Here is a 14855-nt window from a genome sequence, read left to right as displayed (position 1 = left end):
GCATCTGACCACAAGGTAATCTGAAACGATCGCAGCGATGAGGGCTATCGGCAGATCGGTCGCCCTCTTTGTCACACGATTTATTAAAACGGTCAATGTGGTCCGAGGGATGGACGGCCGACAGTGCGGCCGTACGGATCGAGCGCCGCTCTCTCTCCAGAGCCTAATGAGAACACAGAGGAACGACCACAGGGTTGTCTGGATGACACGGAGGATGACTGCTGAGACCCAGAGCATGCTGGGGGGGCGGCTGTTGTTGACATCCATGAGTAGCGATGTTTGGAGTCTGCGGCTCGTGGCTTGGCAGGTCAGACACAACCTTAGAAAGATCTTTGATTGTACTCGTTTCTTTTCTCTCCATCCTGGCCTTCTGACTTACGGGTTTGTCTCCGTTTGATGGAGCCGTTATCTAACCTGCCTTTAAGGATCGCCCCAGGTACTACTCCAAAGGTCAAACGCGTCAATGTGAAATAATGGTAACTTTGTCTGCCAAAGCAAATCAAGCTCTTAACATCACCAGAGACGCTCCCCACCCACTTGGGAATGTCTTTAGTGCGTCCTCTAGTCCTTGCTGTCGTCCTGTTCTCCCACACGGCTGCTCTCGTAAACGTCTGGCAAGATAGAAAGGACAGGAAGTGACATTCCGCTAGGTTTACCACCACCTGTCGACAACAACGACTTGGCTGGGCAGCTGGGGTGTTTGAACTGGGTGTGTTTGTGTCTGCGTTGTTCCACAATGGGTTTGGTCAGTGCAGCGGTAATTGGTTTTGGAAGTTTAATGTTGTTCCTGACAGAACAGGTCAGTCGTCCTCCAAAGCTTATGGAAACATATACAGCAGAACAAGATTTACATATGGATTATGAGTGATTTTACTGTGTTTGGAGTCAATAGAGAAGGGAGGAAGAGTTAACTTAGCACGCATGACAACCAGCGAGCAAGGAAGGGAAAGAGGGAGGGGGGAGAGGGACAGCTGAAATGGGGGATGGGGGTGACAGAAATAGACATACTGACGGATGAATAGTTACTGACCCACCTCCCACCCACCCCCCACCATGTCTCTCAGTCGAAATGCATTGTGGGAAAAGTCACCCAGTGTAATTACCCCTCGACCCAACCCCAACTGTGCTTCACCTGTCAGTGTGTGAAGGTGTGTGTGTGTGTGTCCCCTCCATGTGAGATTGGTCTCATATTCTACACGACATATTAATTTATGATGGAGTATAATGTGTCTGTGTGGTGGGGCCTCTCTTCAGATTGCAGAGTCCCTTCACTCTACTGTTACAAGGGCGTATCAGACTACAGAGGACATATGGTTACCTTCCTGCAGTGGCCCTCTGGGGCTCAGACATTTGGGATAGAATCTTTTGTGGCTTTCCAAAGTCTGTAGGAAAGGCTGTAAGATCACAAAAGCACAAACTGCATTTCCAAAGATGCCAGATCACGCCAGGTGCTAATCGCCTCAACTGTGTTGTTTCCTTAGCGACATTCAACCCTCAGCTAGACCTAACCCTCAGCTAGACCTAACCCTCAGCTAGACCTAACCCTCAGCTAGACCTAACCCTCAGCTAGACCTAACCCGCAGCTAGACCTAACCCTCAGCTAGACCTAACCCTCAGCTAGACCTAACCCTCAGCTAGACCTAACCCTCAGCTAGACCTAACCCTCAGCTAGACCTAACCCTCAGCTAGACCTAACCCTCAGCTAGACCTAACCCTCAGCTAGACCTAACCCTCAGCTAGACCTAACCCTCAGCTAGACCTAACCCTCAGCTAGACCTAACCCTTGCTTGAAGGGCAGCAACATAGAATCATTAATTGTCATTTTAAGATGATCACCCAAACTCCTCGCCAAAACGACATTTTGAGTGAGAGAACTAGGCTAGCTAACCTAACTTACCGGATGATGTTGACCTGGCTGGCTTATGCAATATGCGGAAGTGATACGGCCATATAATAATAATAATACATTTTATTTATATAGCGCTTTTCAAAGTACTCAAAGTCACTGTACATGGTTAAAATAAACATAAAACAACATAATCACAGCATTAATTACACATTAAAAGAAGATCTAAAAAAGGTGCGTTTTGACTAGTGGTTTAAAAGTTGACAGGTTGGTGCGGTCTCTGATGGGTTTGGGGAGTGAGTTCCAGAGGGAGGGAGCGGCGATGGAGAAAGCTCTGTCACCCCAGGTTCAGTGCTGGTCCTGAGTGGGGTGGACAGGAGGTTGGCATCAGAGGAACGGAGGGAGCGGGAGGGAGTGTGGTGGTGGAGCAGGTCGGTGAGGTAGCGGGGGGCCTGGTTGTGAAGGGCTTTGTGAGTGAGATAGTGAATAGTGATGGTAAAAAAATACAAAATAAACAAGAATAGTAATGGGAATTCAGTCTTTGATAGGGTCCACAGCTCAGCATTACCGCTTCTGGCTTGTATAATTCAGTCAAATTCAGCAGTTTGGACCGATGCTTTCCACTAGTGAACATCAGATGATCTTAATCTAGATCCTTTTGAACCCTGGCTAGAGTTTTTTACATTTGACCCTTAACCTCCACATCTGAAACATTGCTTTTCCTCCTTCAGTCCTGCAGTTGAGGATTCAGAACCGAAGACAGCAGAATGAAATCAATGGCGACTCTGGTTAGTGGGTTTGACTGATCAGTCAGCAGATGTTTGTCACTTCTACCTATTCTGATGACACTGTCTAGTTCCGTATTATTATTTTTCTGACCCACATTTCATAAGTTTTGTTTACTATTGATCCACCCCCCTCCTAATATACCTGTGATTATACCAAGTGCATGATTGATTTCAAAGCCTTCTTCGATTTTAGTATACAGTCCAATTTCAATTTTCACTTCCACTGCTCAATAAGTTTCATTCATTAAAATCATTTTATTCACATAAAATACATACATTTCTGCAGTACTCTTACAAATGTTTCCTGCTATATTCTACTTTCAGTTGTTCTATCTACAGGAACTATAAAATCTTAAAGTTAAAGGCTGTTGCTTCGTGTTGTATATGAGCCTTCAACTAATGCCGAAAGCTTTGAACTCTTGTATTTGTTTGTCTTGTTCTCTCTAGGGTTGAAATCTACCTGTCCCTCTCAAAAAGGAGAGAAATGCCAGAGTGAAGCTCTGGTATGTAAAACATCTTCTTTATTGCAAAATGCATAACATGATTGTACAACCCATGGACAAAAATATTTGGAATAAAGCAACCGAATTTACAGCTGTTTTTCCAATCAAAATTGACGTCAAAGACTCTTTGATGACAGACTTATAATGTTATGCCACAGAAAACCACATGTTTTTATGGTTGTGATGTGACGCAAGTCGGCTTGCTGCAGTGGAATCTGCTACTGGTGCTGTGAACAGGGTTGAAAACTTGCCTCACTACAGCTCAGTCAACTAAGGACGGGAACTCAAATCAATATCAATAATTAACGACCCCCCCCCCCTCCCGCCCCCCCATCCCAATCAATCACATCGATCTTTTGGCCACCTGCACAGTGGCCACTGTGGTCTCTGACTTGACTGGTTGGTTGGTTGAGGGGCAGTTCTATGGGCGTATGTGAAGCCCTCTGTGACATGCTTGCGTGTAAAAAAAACAAATAAATTTGATTTGACTGAGCTGAGAAGGAGATAAACTAGGATTCTGTGGATCTTGGTTTGACTGACTATTTCTTGATGCAGTGTGGTTCTTGGTTTGACTGACTGTTTCTTGATGCAGTGTGGTTCTTGGTTTGACTGACTGTTTCTTGATGCAGTGTCTAGCTGATGACGGTGCCACTCAGACGTCGCCCCCTGCTGGTTTGAACACCGAAACTGCACAAGGTGACGCTCTTTTTGCCGATTTGCACCATTTAAAAATGCTCTCTGCGTACCAACACCTTTATCGGCTTGTCTCAAGAGAATGTCTGCCACACACGCGACTCTCCTTCTCTCCCGAGCGCTCTTCATTTTCTCTTACCTTATCGCCCCATTCCTCTCCACCGGACCCTCTCTATCTTTGGAGCTCTAGGAGGAAATGAAGTCTCTGAACTCTGCAATGGGCAGGGTTTTTTTTCTTCTTCTCTCCATCAGCTGGCAGTCCCACAGAATTGTGACCCACTAGTACCTTGTTGCCCTCCATTCCCGGCAGTGTCCAATCACAGAAACCGATCTGTGATTGACAGAACACGCTAAGCCCGCCCATACAGGGACAGAGACTTAATTTTTCTCTTTCTGTCTTTTTCTTTCTGTTGAAGATTACTGTACATCCCGTTACCTGGGCTCTCCAAACTCATTTTCTACACATAAATATGGCAGTTTTGGAGAAGTTAGTTTAGCGAGGTGTAGGTGCGTGTGTTGGTGTGTGCCTACAAGCGAGCGTGCACGTCCCCAAGCGAGCGTGCACGTCCCCATGCGAGCGTGCACGTCCCCAAGCGAGCGTGCACGTCCCCAAGCGAGCGTGCACGTCCCCAGGTGAGCGTGCACGTCCCCAAGCGAGCGTGCACGTCCCCAGGGGGATGCGTGTCCCTACAGGCAGCCATGTTTTGGAGACCCCTGCTGCTTTTAACTGAAACTGTTTGCCTACAGCTATACTGTTATTCAAGCGAAAACACACACCTGCTCTAAACTCATGTTGATTCCCTGTCTCGTCTCCTCTCTCATCTCATTGGCTCCTATCTCCTCTCCTCTCCTCTCCTCTCCTCTCCTCTCCTCTCCTCTCCTCTCCTCTCCTCTCCTCTCCTCTCCTCTCCTCTCCTCTCCTCTCCTCTCCTCTCCTCTCCTCTCCTCTCCTCTCCTCCCCTCCCCTCCCCTCCCCTCCCCTCTCCTCCCCTCCCCTCCCCTCCCCTCCCCTCCCCTCCCCTCCCCTCCCCTCCCCTCCCCTCCCCTCCCCTCCCCTCCCCTCCCCTCCCCTCCCCTCCCCTCCCCTCCCCTCCCCCAGTCAGGAGTGTGTGTGGAGGACAGAGGGAGAAGAAGGCCAGGCTAGCGGAGGATCTCAGTGAAGTGATCCACTGCCGGCAGGGTCCTCTTGACCTTCTGCACAAACACGCCCTGCCCCTGGAGAACCGTGAGTGAACACGCGTCAGGCACACACACACACATATGTATATAAAAATACAGTATATACACTATACACACGTTTATTGCACACAACTGTACACACACACTCCAGAACACCTTTTCCTCTCCTTCCTCCTCCCCCCACCTCAGACCCTGTCTCCTTCCCCCACACCTCTGATGTCTTCGAAGACGACATCTCCTCCTACTCCTCCTCCTCGTCTCCCGAGCAACTCGGGGTCCACCAATCTCCAGCCTTCTCCTCGTCGCCAGGGCTCTCAGGCGACCAATCACTGAGTGACCTGTCACCTTTGGGTCCGCCCCTTACCCACAGCCCCACTCACGCTCAGGTAAGACTGACATCAAAGACTCATTTAGCAGTAATGCAAACCAATGGCCAGGTCAGAAGTGTATACATAACAGATCAACTGTAACCGCAAACCGGTTCTCTGAAGGCCGTCTGCGAATCCGTTATAGTCTGACATTCAGTCCTTCTTGGCTACTTGCAGCCTGGCTTGGCGTTGCTCCCGGCAACCGAGGGCACCAGCCAGCCAATGAGCGTGTCCGTGGCTGATTCAAACTCCATGGCAACAACCGGGAGACCAAAAGGGATGTATCTGACCTCCCAGAACACGCCCCTGCTGCCAAAGGTACTTAAGGGTTGGTCACATGCTACTGTCAGACAGAACAACCTAGAAGGCGAAGTGTTGGATGCAGAGAACAGACCAGTCCTACACTGCACGCATGCATCGATCCCGGAAGAAACGAAAGAAACCAGCGTTACAGTAGAATCCTGCTTTAGATGTTCCTAAGCTGTCATGTAGCTGGTTGATCTAAGGAGAGAGACAGAGAGACAGACAGGAGAGAGACAGAGAGACAGACAGGAGAGAGACAGAGAGACAGACAGGAGAGAGACAGAGAGACAGACAGGAGAGAGACAGAGAGACAGACAGGAGAGAGACAGAGAGACAGACAGGAGAGAGACAGAGAGACAGACAGGAGAGAGACAGAGAGACAGACAGGAGAGAGACAGACAGGAGAGAGACAGAGAGACAGAGAGACAGACAGAGAGACAGACAGGAGAGAGACAGAGAGACAGACAGGAGAGAGACAGAGAGACAGACAGGAGAGAGACAGAGAGACAGACAGGAGAGAGACAGAGAGACAGACAGGAGAGAGACAGAGAGACAGACAGGAGAGAGACAGAGAGACAGACAGGAGAGAGACAGAGAGACAGACAGGAGAGAGACAGAGAGACAGACAGGAGAGAGACAGACGAAGGTCGTGGAGCCTGCTGTGCGGTCGTTCATCCTGACAGCGCAGTACAATTCCAGTCTTGTCAATTCTCACAAGAACAATGTGGCACTAATGCATTTGCCTCTCATCTCATGCTAAAATATCGCCCTTTGACTCCGTCTCCTGCGGAAACATGAGAGGGTCCGTGTGCAGGAACATATTATGCCTGTGCGTTTACGTCGAGGAAAAAATGTCAAACAACCTCGTGCTTCCTTCCACATCTCTATAGGCGTCTGTGCATGAATTACTGCCAACAGGGGCTGTCAGAACAGCTGATCTCCAGGCCCTGTGGATTGGATCACACGCCCGCAGCCGTGTAATACGTCAAAACGCCAGCACCGGGGGGGGGGGGGGGGGGGGATTAGTCTCTCTCATGCTTGTCATGTAAGAATGTGACCCTCCGATAGGGGTCCCGCTGAAAAGGCCACAAAACGATAAGGCCTTGACGAGAGCTGCAGCGGAACCAGGAGATGTGTTGTAAAGGTCCAGGACACATTAGTACCTCTGTTGTACCGTGTTGGTTTCATCATTTGAGAATGTTTGAACAAGGTTTTTATTTTTTTCTCTTCCGTTTCCCTGCTCCTTCTTCTCTACTCTCTTAATTCCCCCCCCCTCCCCCCACACCTATCCTCTGCTCTCCCTCTCCCTCCCCCTCCCCCTCCCCACTGTCCCAAACGAACCCGCGCTTCAGACAGCACTGCCTCCCAGCTCCTCCTCCTCCCTGTTCTCCTCCCTCCTGTCCCAACGTCCCTCACGCCCACGGAAACCGCGGGACTCCCCCCCCAAAATGAGGAAACTCAAGTATCACCAGTACATTCCTCCCGACCAGCGAGGAGGGGCTGCAGGTATGCTTCTTCACTGACTCACTTCACTTCCTTATCTAAATCAAGTCAGTATATTAAAGTAAGGGCGCGGGTAGGTTTTGTGAACTTAGCAATTTTGGTTTGAGTTCGAAAGGATTCAAACCAAAATATGAACAAAATCGTGCATCTTCACAGCATGACCGACCCTGCTTTAAAACAGTTGAACCACCTCGTACCTGTGCTGTACAAGCTTGCTTGCACCAGCATCAACATCAAGGAGCCAGCAGCTCAACATCTTTTCTCCTTCATCAGGGGGGGGGGGCGCTCAGAAGAGCCCTGTCCCCGCCCAGACCCTTGACCCCGCCCAGACCCTTGACCCCGCCTACACACGCCTCCTTCAGCAGCAACAGGTTTTCCTCCAGCTGCAGATCCTCCAGAACCAGCAGAACCAGGGCCCACAGCAGCAGAACCAGCAGAGCCAGCAGCAGAACCAGGGCCCTTCGCAGCAGCTCTCCTTGGCCCCCAGGTAAGCAGCTTCCTAGTCTGTGTAGAGGGGTTACAGGCCCCCTCCTCCTCTAAAGAGTTTTAATATTGTGTCTTCAGGCTCTAATGATTTCAGCTGCCTTCGAGACTGGTGTGATTTTACAAGAGCCCCTATCGGCTATTTGTTAAAGATGTTATTTGGCTCAACACTTTGGCACATGGGAGTTTGGATGGTATAGAAATAGGCCTCTAGGGTGAGGTTGTTTATTCTGCTTGTGAAACGTATGGGCTTCGTAAACACTTCCCATGGGTCACATGGTTCAGCTCACCTGCCGTGTGCCGTCCCCTCTCCAGCGGAGAAACCAATCAGGTGGTGAGGTTCCCTGGGGCCATGCCTCAGCCAGTTTCCACGGTAACAACCCCCCCCCTGGTGGATACAGGTCCCACCCACAAGTCAGAACTACTGCCTGTCAACCTCGTTGACCTGACGGTAAGAGGGTCAAACACGAAACACTAGCGTTGTTAAACCACATCAGATCAGGAGCGAAGGTGATAAGTGAAAGTTAAGTTTCAAATGCCCCCATCCGCATAACTGCCCCCCCCCTCCCCCCTCCACCACCGCTCCTCCTCACCATCTCCCCTTCTCACTAACCCTCTCCCCCTCCCCTCCCCTCCCCTCTCCTCTCCTCTCCTCTCCTCTCCCCCTCCCCTCCCGTCCCCTCCCCTCCCCTCCCCTCCTCTCCCCTCCCCTCCCCCCGTGTCTCAGGTGTCAGATTTGAGGCAGCAGCTGCGTAAGCGAGGCCTTCCTGTGTCCGGCACCAAGCCGACTCTCCTGCAGAGACTCCGCCCCTTCCAGCTGCCCCACACCTGCCTCACCCCCACCCCCGTCAACCAGCTGGGCCCCAGCCTGGACCCCCTCACCCCGCCCTCGTTGCCGCCCACCAACCGGAGCCCAAACTCCAGCCCCGGCTCTGGACCGGACCCCCCCAGGAGCCCCGTCCAGCAGGTTGTCTACGCCCAGCCTTGCGGACTTCCTAATGGATCTCCCGGCGGCGTTCCCACTGGCATTCCAAACGGAGTTCCAAACGGAATCCTGAATCGTCTTCCCCAAGGGATCTCGGTGAGCATGCGGGGGGACGCGCAGGGCCTGTCCAGCGCGGTCTTCCTGGCCCCCGCCGCGACGCCGTCCTCCAGCCCCAGCCCGGGCCTCCCCCTCTCCTCCCCCTCGCCCTCGCCCTCCTGCTCCTCGCCCCTGCAGCTTTGCGCCCCCTGGCGGTCGGAGCGGGAGCAGCACCAGCAGGAGCTGAGCTTGGAGCTGGAGATGAGGGAGAGGATCAGGAGTCGACCCAGGGAGAGGGCCTCCAGGGCGGGCAGCGAGGTGAGGAGGAAGCCACCCCTCCCCGGGGAAGCTTACAGATGGATAAACGTCTCACACAGTCTGACAGCGATTTAGCGGGAAAAGCCAACGGGAAAAAAGTGTGGTGTATGAGAGAAAACAGAATGAATGATGCTCCTTTCCTTTCCCCTCCTCTCCCAGGCGTGTGGAGATCCTCTCCATCTGTTCCTGCAGCAGGAGCCTGGAGGTCCGCGTGGGGAACCTGACGAGGGTCAGACGGAGGTCCTCTTCACCCAGGTCAACCAACACCTCCACTAACTGCACCTAACAGGAAATTTTGTATCACGGCTTACTTTTTACCTTTAACGTGACACAACTACATCGTCTACACACCTGAGTTTGACTGGTAAACCCGGCTATAGCGATCGGGCATGAAGACCCAGACAGAAGTGTCCACTGTAAATAATCCACCATGTCACATTGTGACAGTTGTGCGTGTTGTGTGATTTCCTGTCAACCTAACTTGGCATGCCGCCTCTTCAGGTCTTCTGCTGCCAGCCGTGCGATGTGATTGGCCAAGACTTTGAGCTGCCCATGCAGATCACAGCCAGCCCTGTCCAAGCCCCGCCCAGCGTCCGCAGTCTGGAGGAGGAGCTGCAGGAGGCCATTCAGAAAGCACAGGTGTGTGTGTGTGTGTCTGTGTGTGAGAGTGTGTATGGATGTGTATGTGTGTGTGAGAGAGTGTGTGTGCATGTGTGTGTGTGTGAGAGTGTGTACGTGTGCTCCTGCGTGTCTGTGCATGCGTGTGCGCTCGTGTCTGCGAGAGAGAGAGAGTGTGTGTGTGTGTGTCCGTGTGTCTAATCCAGTGCCACTGCGGTGAGTCATCAGTCTCCTCTCTGCCTGTCCGTCCCAGATGGACCCCAGCCAGTCCATAGACGACATTCTGGACGAGCCAATCAGCTGCGTGGGTGAGTTGCTCACACTGTGCCTCCCACTGACCTGTCAATCAGGTGGCGTGTCTAAGTGCTGAAGAGGAATGAGCTCCCACGCGCTCAGCTTGAGTCCTCAGTTCCATTAGCCCTCTGTCTGAACCCTCTTTTTCTTTCTTGCTTTTTTCAGAGTCTCTCCCCGCCTCCAAGTCTGACCTCCAATCCCCAGTCAACTGCTTTCCGGTCCCCTCCCCTCCTTCCCAATCCGACCAATCCCAGCCTTCCCAGCGCCATTCAAAGGATGACAACTTCCTGTCCTCGCCCCTGTGTTCCTCCCTGCTGCTCGAGCTACCTCCTTCGCCTGCTACCACGGTTACGCCGCAGACGGCCCCCCCCCCGCTCCCCCCGCTCCCCCTCTGCTCCTCCCCGCTCCCCTCCGCCGCGGCCTCGCGGAAAAGGCGGGCTCCGTCGAGCTTCGACCCCGCCGAATGGCTTGAGACACTTACCTCCGGGCTCCGCCCCCTCAGCCCTCCAGCCGCCCCGTTCGTGGAGACCGACTTTGGGCTCGACTCAGACCTGAACGTCAGCCGAGTGCTGGACCTCATGGTGGAGCTGTGGTGAAAGCTCAGCGTGTGTCCGTGTCAGTGTCTGTGAGTGTTTGTCTCTTTGTTGCGTTGGGTTTGGTCAGACATGAGGAGCGGGCTCACCCTTAAGACAAGGACGAAGACCAGGATGGCTCACCCTTAAGACAAGGACGAAGACCAGGATGGCTCACCCTTAAGACAAGGACGAAGACCAGGATGGCTCACCCCTCTCTCTCCCCTCTGTCCGCTGTTGCAGCCGTGTTGGAGTGGCCGCTCCACGGAACATGGGGAGCTGGGCCCTGCTGACCTGTTACAGCTGTGCAGCGACAGCTCAAAGGGACGTCCGTTCTCTCACATGCAAAACATGGTCACACCTGCCCCCACACACACTCAAACATTGTCACTCACACACACGCGTACGCATAATGCACGCCATCACAATCACACACACACACACACACACACACACACACACACACACACACACACACACACACACACACAGGCACACTGCAGAGTCTGTTTGAAAACACTTGGGGTGAGACTGACACAACAAACAAACAATGCATCTTTGGACTGACACACTCCAAGAAGCAGTGTTTGCAGTGTGAAACAAAAGGAAAGCCAAGTGCATATTAATTGAAACATGCATCCTGGATGCTGTGGGAAAATGTGGTTCCGGGGAGAAAAAAAAGGGGTTTATCTCAAAAACCTGGTGCTGGTTTGGGTTGATTAGGCTCCCTTGTGTTGACTCACTCATTGAGTCCCAGCCATTCATAAAGCCTATCGTTGTGTGTGTGTGTGTGCGCAAGTCAGCCGGAACACACAGCTTGTGCGTCGCCAGACCTTTACCCCAGTGCCAGACACACAGTCGGCATGGAGAGGCAGGAAGCTGCCAGGCGACTCAGACGCAGAGTGTGTTCTAAAGAAGAGCGCACGTGCGTGTGTGTTTGTACGCGTGTGTGTTTGTACGCGTGTGTGTTTGTACGCGTGTGTGTTTGTACGTGTGTTTGTTTGTACGTGTGCAGTTGTGGCGGCCTGTCTGCCTGTCTGTGTGTGTGTGTGTTAATACACACACACGCTTCCATTGTATATTTATTGACATTGTTGCCAGATGCACTTGTAGCTACTTGTTTGACTACAATGAGTGTGCAAAGGCTGTGTGTATTGATTCGGTGCGCTTGATCGGTAAGAGAGAAAGAGATCGTGAGACTGTAACAGACGTTCTAAATTCCACATAATGTGCCAATTCTTAACACCAGTAAGCCCGTGATAAAGGCCTGACCACTTTCTGTATGTTCAGTGGTTGACTGTTTTCCAAAGAATATCTACAGGTAAATTTACAACAGGAGTCTAAAATAGCAGGCAAATGTATGCACCAATCATAGTGGGCGCCCTTCCTCATCAGTGGATGAGAAAACAGGTGGTCAGTTTGTTCCATGATTAACCCCCGACGGTGTCGGACTCGAGCCAGGAACTCTTGAATGTGCTGAAACAGACAGGTTTACTCACTGCTCGCACCTGCTGCAATTCCATGCGATAATATCATGGACTGAAACGTTTTTTGGATGTGTTTTGAATTGTGTAACAGCTGCGAACATTAACCAGACCAAAAAACGATTTTTTAATGTGACCCAAATGATAGTACACTTGTCCTGAAGGGGACAGTCCAACCCTGGAGTGCTACCATCTCATACATTGTCATTCCACTCCTAATCCAGTACACCTGATTCAAACATCCAGCTGGTTGACAGTCTGAAAACCTATGTGAGGCTAGATCTCTAGGGACCAGGGTTGGACAGTCCTAAGAGATGGTGGTGTGAACGATACAGTCCACACGGGAAACCCTGATCTCTGCGTGATTGCCTGAGCAGGGCTGTTGGCAGAGCTGAGTAGGTCACATGGGAGCCCATCGCACACCCAGGTGATCGTGCACCTGCCCGAGATACTCTGCTGTGACTGCTTGAAATGGCAGAGAGCTTTATTCAATAAGTGGGTTGCATCGAGCAACTGCTCTTTTCGACGAGAAAAGGAATGTCAACCTATACGATATATCTGACTCCTGCCTACGGACTGCTGCCCTGCCAAACAGGGGAGAAGGGAAGCATTTGTTGAAGACAGACACTTAGAGAGCTGTGTGGGTGCTGCAAGCCCAGAACCCCACAGTGTTCTCTTTGAGACCTTTACTGTGCATCCCTCACTGTAACAAGATAAGCAAGCAAGCAGAAGATGCAAACGGATGGCCTTGATAATCATGGTGATCTAGACTAGAGATGTGGTCACCTGCACTTAGGATGGTGGGAGAGAGAGTGAGTGAGTGAGTGAATGAAAGAGAGTGAGAGAGAGAAAGAGAGAGAGATAGAGTGAGTGAGTGAAAGAGTCAGGAGAGTAAGATGCTACCTCCTGTGATTTGTCGCTAGTCTTATGCTTGTCCCCCGTTTTCTGACCTCTGTTCCTGAACCTGTTCTGAGTGTGTAGATTTTCAGCCAGACTCGTGTGTCTCTCAAACCGTTTGAATCCCAGTAAAGACGTCAGTCTGGACTGCAAACTGCCTGCTTGGTCCTCAGGAGCCGAGGTAGAGCTTCCGGAAACCCTCAACTAAACCTCAGTCGCTGTACATTCTTAATCTCCTGTCGCTGTCCCTTTCAACCCTCTGTTGCTGTCTGTCCTCCATGACAACGCCATGATGACGCCATGACGACGCCATGACGACGCCATGACAACACCATGACAACGCCATGACAACGCTGTACCGTGAGACATGCAAAAGATTAGAAAGTTCCCCGTCAGGAAGTTCCATTGAACTTTGAGGTCTGTTTTTCTATAAGGACATGCAGTAGACCAAGTTTACTGCACGTGCTTCCAAATGTCCAGGATGACCATTGCACCATAACCGGAAGAAAACGATGATTCAAAGAAATCCATTTGATTGATTCTCTGGTTTATTTATTGTAACTTATTTACACCAAATGTTATCAAGGTACGATTCAAATTGTATTCAAAGTGTAAAAACATTAAGAAATTAAAAGTCTTAAAAGATTTCCCATTAAATGTCAGACAGTCATTGTTTCTGTCTAGGCAGTAATGCCTATATCTTGTGTGGATGGGTTGCTAAAGTTTCAGAAAATAAGTTAATGAATGCAAGATTTAGTGCCTAGTAAGTACTGCTTGACCGCATAAGTGCCGAGTGAAGCATGTAATCCCACATGTGCACAGGTAACACGCGTGTCCTACAGAGGTAAGACCAACTTCTGAACTACACTTCAGGCAAATACCTATTTCCTCAATCAGAGCGTGCAATACAGCACCTTTTATTACGGTGGTACGTCTCCATTGGGTGTAAAGCTCACTTCAACCATCCTTTGCAAAATTCTAAAAAAAAAATTGTCATGCATGTTTTTGAATATGGTTTTATGAAAAAAATTGAAGTAAATCAGTGACAGTTTTTGATTTTTTTTAAATGCATTCAATAAATTGTACACTTAAAATGAAAATTTTAACACCACTGAAATTTAGAGGTTTTTAATTCACCTCTTGAAATATGAATTCATTTGGATTTTTTTGGGCTGACATTTTTTCTTGGGTTCTATTTTTCTGGATCGGAATTTCGCCATTCGAATTTAGGCAGCCATAATTTTGTTCTATTTGAATTTCTGAAGCTTAAATTTTTTGATCCGATTTTTTTTAAACATTGAAATAAATTAATATTTCAATTTTAAAGAGGTGAATTCAAACCCAACAAATTTGGTGGTGGTTAAATGTCAAGATTAAGTATTCAATGCCTTTTAAACTTCCAAACATGATGTCATTGATTTGCTCACATAGAAAAAATGCCCCAAAGTTTTGTCTATGTACACATTTATCACCCCCCCAGGACATTTTTATGTGGATTTCAGAAGGTTGTTTGCTTACTGGCACCTGTCATTCAGAGTCACATACATACCAACAGATTTATCAATTGATTGATTGTTTCACAGTGGGACCAGGTGTTGGTGCATGATTTGTGTAGAGCGCCATCACATTCTACCTTGAACCATCAAAGCCTCATGTGTGTGTGGTTAGTCCAGCCCGATAGCAACCTACCACCATTACCATGTCAAAGACTCCAAGCCAATACAGCGCTGAGTTTAATTGGACCGTACAGATCTAAAAAGTAGACAAACAAGGGAAGAAATCAGATTGGACTATCCATCAGCTCCCCGGCTAAGTGAGACATGGGGGTGAGAGTATGTGTTCGCAGGGCTAATACAGAGCTGTGACTGGGGGTGTAATGAAGGATTCTGGGTAATGGCCCCTCTAGTCACTTTGCCTTCCCCTCTGTCCCCTCTGTGATGAACGTTTCCAGTCCGGATTCATGGACATGAAAAGGAGAAAGGTGT

At 50.1% G+C, this 14855-nt stretch overlaps 1 protein-coding gene across 2 annotated transcripts in view; it reads left to right on the top strand.

Moving 5' to 3' along the window:
- Window positions 1–13527, top strand: part of LOC146301567 (uncharacterized) — a 15506-nt gene extending 1979 nt beyond the window's left edge. Inside the window, exons 3-16 of one of the 2 annotated variants that reach the window (XM_084668852.1) lie at window positions 2578–2634; window positions 3082–3137; window positions 3767–3833; window positions 4930–5055; window positions 5199–5395; window positions 5555–5695; window positions 7033–7186; window positions 7457–7670; window positions 7982–8117; window positions 8394–9005; window positions 9165–9260; window positions 9507–9644; window positions 9877–9931; window positions 10083–13527. In XM_084668852.1, coding sequence (XP_084524978.1) covers window positions 2578–2634; window positions 3082–3137; window positions 3767–3833; window positions 4930–5055; window positions 5199–5395; window positions 5555–5695; window positions 7033–7186; window positions 7457–7670; window positions 7982–8117; window positions 8394–9005; window positions 9165–9260; window positions 9507–9644; window positions 9877–9931; window positions 10083–10513 — 2480 coding nt within the window. In that variant the 3' untranslated portion in view covers window positions 10514–13527. The remainder of the gene's footprint in view (window positions 1–2577; window positions 2635–3081; window positions 3138–3766; window positions 3834–4929; window positions 5056–5198; window positions 5396–5554; window positions 5696–7032; window positions 7187–7456; window positions 7671–7981; window positions 8118–8393; window positions 9006–9164; window positions 9261–9506; window positions 9645–9876; window positions 9932–10082) is intronic. The other variant, XM_084668853.1, reaches the window with a different exon arrangement.
- The last annotated feature ends 1328 nt before the right edge of the window (window positions 13528–14855 follow it).

Source organism: Hypomesus nipponensis, chromosome 2 (assembly GCF_054491055.1).
Source record: "Hypomesus nipponensis isolate SF chromosome 2, ASM5449105v1, whole genome shotgun sequence".
Classification (NCBI taxonomy): domain Eukaryota; kingdom Metazoa; phylum Chordata; class Actinopteri; order Osmeriformes; family Osmeridae; genus Hypomesus; species Hypomesus nipponensis.
This window is presented reverse-complemented; position numbering and strand designations above follow the sequence as displayed.